Here is a 3,018-nt window from a genome sequence, read left to right as displayed (position 1 = left end):
ACGGTCACCAGGGAGACCCCGGGAGACGTGTGCTGGGCTCGGTCACATCTGCATGGATGAACGGTCACCAGGGAGACCCCGGGAGATGTGTGCTGGGCTCGGTCACATCTGCATGGATGCACGGTCACCAGGGAGACCCCGTGAGGCGTGTGCTGGGCTCAGTCACATCTGCATGGATGCACAGTCACCAGGGAGACCACAGGAGGCATGTGTTCTCCATAGGTATAGAGATGGGCTGTCTGCCTGCCTGTGTGGGGGAATGGGGAGTGGGGCAGCCTCTGATGGCTGTGTGTGTTGGACACCCAGGTGGTCAGGCATGTGAAGAATTGGAAGTAAGGGAGAGTGAGGGGGCTGGGGATACTGGCTCTGGAGTAGGTTGGAGGGCTAGGATCCAGGCCACAGTTCTTTCCCAAGCTCATCCCAGGACCTCCTGATTCCCACTCCCAACCTGCCAACCCTGCCCTGCAGGAGGACATTATCGGACAGTCAGCAATTTAGGGTGAGTCCACATCCTCTGTCCTCATAAGCCCACTCACCCTCGCCACAACCCCAGACCCAGTCTGCCCAGGCCACAAGTTAAACCTACAGGCAATGGGAGGAAGGGCTGCGTGGACAGGCTGTACCCAGGGGACCCACCTTTACCCTGCGGGTGTGGACTGCTGACCTGCCTAGACCCGGTACCCTGGCTGCAGGAGACGCCCTGCCCACTCCACCCTTGGCACTTCAGGTGCCATTGGAAGGTACCCAAGAACCCCCATCTGTTTCAGGGGACCTCCTGCCCACAGTGACTGTCTCTCCCCTCCTGGGGCCCCATGGAAAGTGCTCTCCCTCGCGGAAGGTTCCTGTCTGTTCTGCTTCTTTCTAGGGACCTGTGGGTGTGCCACCCGGGCTGGGGTGCGGATCCCTAACAGAGAGGAAATGGAGGTGCCACCTTGAACAGCAGTAGAGATGCACCGGTTTTTACTTGTCCCCCAGGAGGGGACCTATGCCAGGCGAGGGGCATCTCAGAATGTTAGCAGTACTGGGTTCTGGATCCCCAGAGTTGGAGAGCCTGAGACTTTTGCTGCCAGCCCAGTGGGGTTTCTGGGTCCTGCACTGAGAGCAGAGCTGAACTAGCCGTCTGACATCTCCACCAAGGACAGTGTTGGAGTGCAGTGGATCTCAAAGGGAAGGGTGGGCCCTGGACTCCCAGCCCCCAGGAGCAGTTGCTGCAGCCCAGCCGGCTCAGGGCCAGCTCTGGCTGACAGGAGAGCAGGCAGGGTCTCTGGTAAATCTCGAGTCATGCCCAGGCGTGCTGCATGTCCCCACATGTGCTACTCACCGCGATCTCCTCTCCGAGTGTGGCAGAAGCGCTGTCCTGGCTCACACAGTGGGGCCAGGCCGGAGCCCCTCCCCTTATTTTATAGCCCTACAGAGGATACATGGACGCCCCCAGACGCCCTCCCCAAGCCCGTCTGCTGTCCTTGATCGTATCCACCTCCTGCACAGGGTGGCATCAGGAGAGGCCTTTATTTTATTTTATTTTTAAAACTCATCAGCGACGTGATTTGTTCCTTCCTGGATTATATAATTTCATTTGGGCCAAGTGGTTTTAAAACACATTAGTCTCCCTCCTTCACGCTCGCCTTCGGGCAGACCGCAGAGTCGAGTGTCACCTGGTCCATCCAAGTGCGGAGCTGCCAGCCGCACCTTAACAGGACCGTGTCCCTGCAGGCGCTGCTCCCCCCTTTCCCTTCCTCCTCTTCTTTGAGACTTGGTGCTCAAGGGAAAGGTGAGAAGAAAAAGTCACCTAAACCTACTGCTTTTTCTCGAGTCTTGTAACCTGTCTGGGTCTTTGTTCTTTCTCCCCCCGGCTGCTGTGACGACGCGCACACCATGTTCATCCTGATGCTATAACTTACAATTTCCCAAGGCTTTTGCAGTCTTCAATTTACACTTAACATAAACACATTTTTTATTATTATAGAGCAAGTTTAGCTGGGAGTTGTGGTGGGCGCCTGTGGTCCCAGCTACTTGGGAGGCTGAGGCAGGAGACTCGCTTCAGCCCAGGAATTGGAGGTTGCTGTAAGCTGTGATGCCACAGCACTCTACCCAGGGGGACAGTTTGAGGCTTTGTCTCTAAAAAAAAAAAAAAAAAAAATTCTGGTCTCTCTGGGTGTGACCTTACTTGGTTAAGATACACGAGGTTTTTGATACATCCTGCATTTGTTTCCCTGATACTTTATTTAGAATATATGCATATGTATTGTAATCTGTTGCCTCTATTTTCTTTTATTGAGTCATAAACACATAGATCATGTATACATTGATTCCTTTATGTTGCCTCTATTTTCTTTCTCACACTCTTTGGTATCATGGTTTTATTAACCTTTAAAAAGAGGAGCAGAACTTCCCTTTCCTGTTCTCTGCAGGAGTCTGTGTGTGGACAGGCGTGCCAGGGCTGTCTGGAGTCCTGTGGGGGTGGGTGGGGGCTGACGGGGGTGGCAAGGTGTGGGGTGGGGGCCCGGCGAGGAGCAGAGTGCGGGGGGAGGGGAGGAGACAGAACCTGGAGGTCCCTGCAGTCCACCCCCTCAGCCTGGCTCCTGTGGGTTCTGTCCTGGCTTAGTCAGGGTAGGGAAGGTCTTCCAGGCCTCACGTGAACTCACCCAGCTTTGTGGGCTGTAGGGTCTTGGTTACAGCTAGTCAACTCTGTCCTTATAGCACAAAGGTAACCACTGGGGACATGTGGATGAATGGGGGTGGCCGCGTTCCCATAAAACCTTACTTATTAAACAGGCCGCAGCTGGTTTGGCCCGGGGCGCCATGGCTGCCCCTGGTCTAGAGCCCTGGCCAGCAAGTTATGTGGAACAGGTGTGTGGTGGGTGTGGGGTAAACCCCCACAAAAATTAAATGAAATGTGCTCTTTTAATTCCAGAACTGAGCGAAAAGACTTGTGAGTATTATGCGCTTTTGTCGAGGCCCTAAGCGACCTGGGAAAACACGGTGGGGGCCTGCAAGCCAGGCGTAAAAACCTCTTAC

At 54.7% G+C, this 3,018-nt stretch overlaps 1 protein-coding gene across 5 annotated transcripts in view; it reads left to right on the top strand.

Annotated features, from left to right (window-relative positions):
• Positions 1-1,998, top strand: part of LOC111727949 — a 4,320-nt gene extending 2,322 nt beyond the window's left edge. For 2 of the 5 annotated variants that reach the window (XM_023518276.1, XM_023518277.1), the window contains exon 3: positions 12-1,998. In XM_023518276.1, coding sequence (XP_023374044.1) covers positions 12-434 — 423 coding nt within the window. In that variant the 3' untranslated portion in view covers positions 435-1,998. The remainder of the gene's footprint in view (positions 1-11) is intronic. The other 3 variants (XR_002775373.1, XR_002775372.1, XR_002775371.1) reach the window with 3 other exon arrangements.
• The last annotated feature ends 1,020 nt before the right edge of the window (positions 1,999-3,018 follow it).

Source organism: Otolemur garnettii, unplaced genomic scaffold (assembly GCF_000181295.1).
Source record: "Otolemur garnettii isolate 467f Iridium unplaced genomic scaffold, OtoGar3 scaffold00133, whole genome shotgun sequence".
NCBI classification, from domain to species: domain Eukaryota; kingdom Metazoa; phylum Chordata; class Mammalia; order Primates; family Galagidae; genus Otolemur; species Otolemur garnettii.
This window is presented reverse-complemented; position numbering and strand designations above follow the sequence as displayed.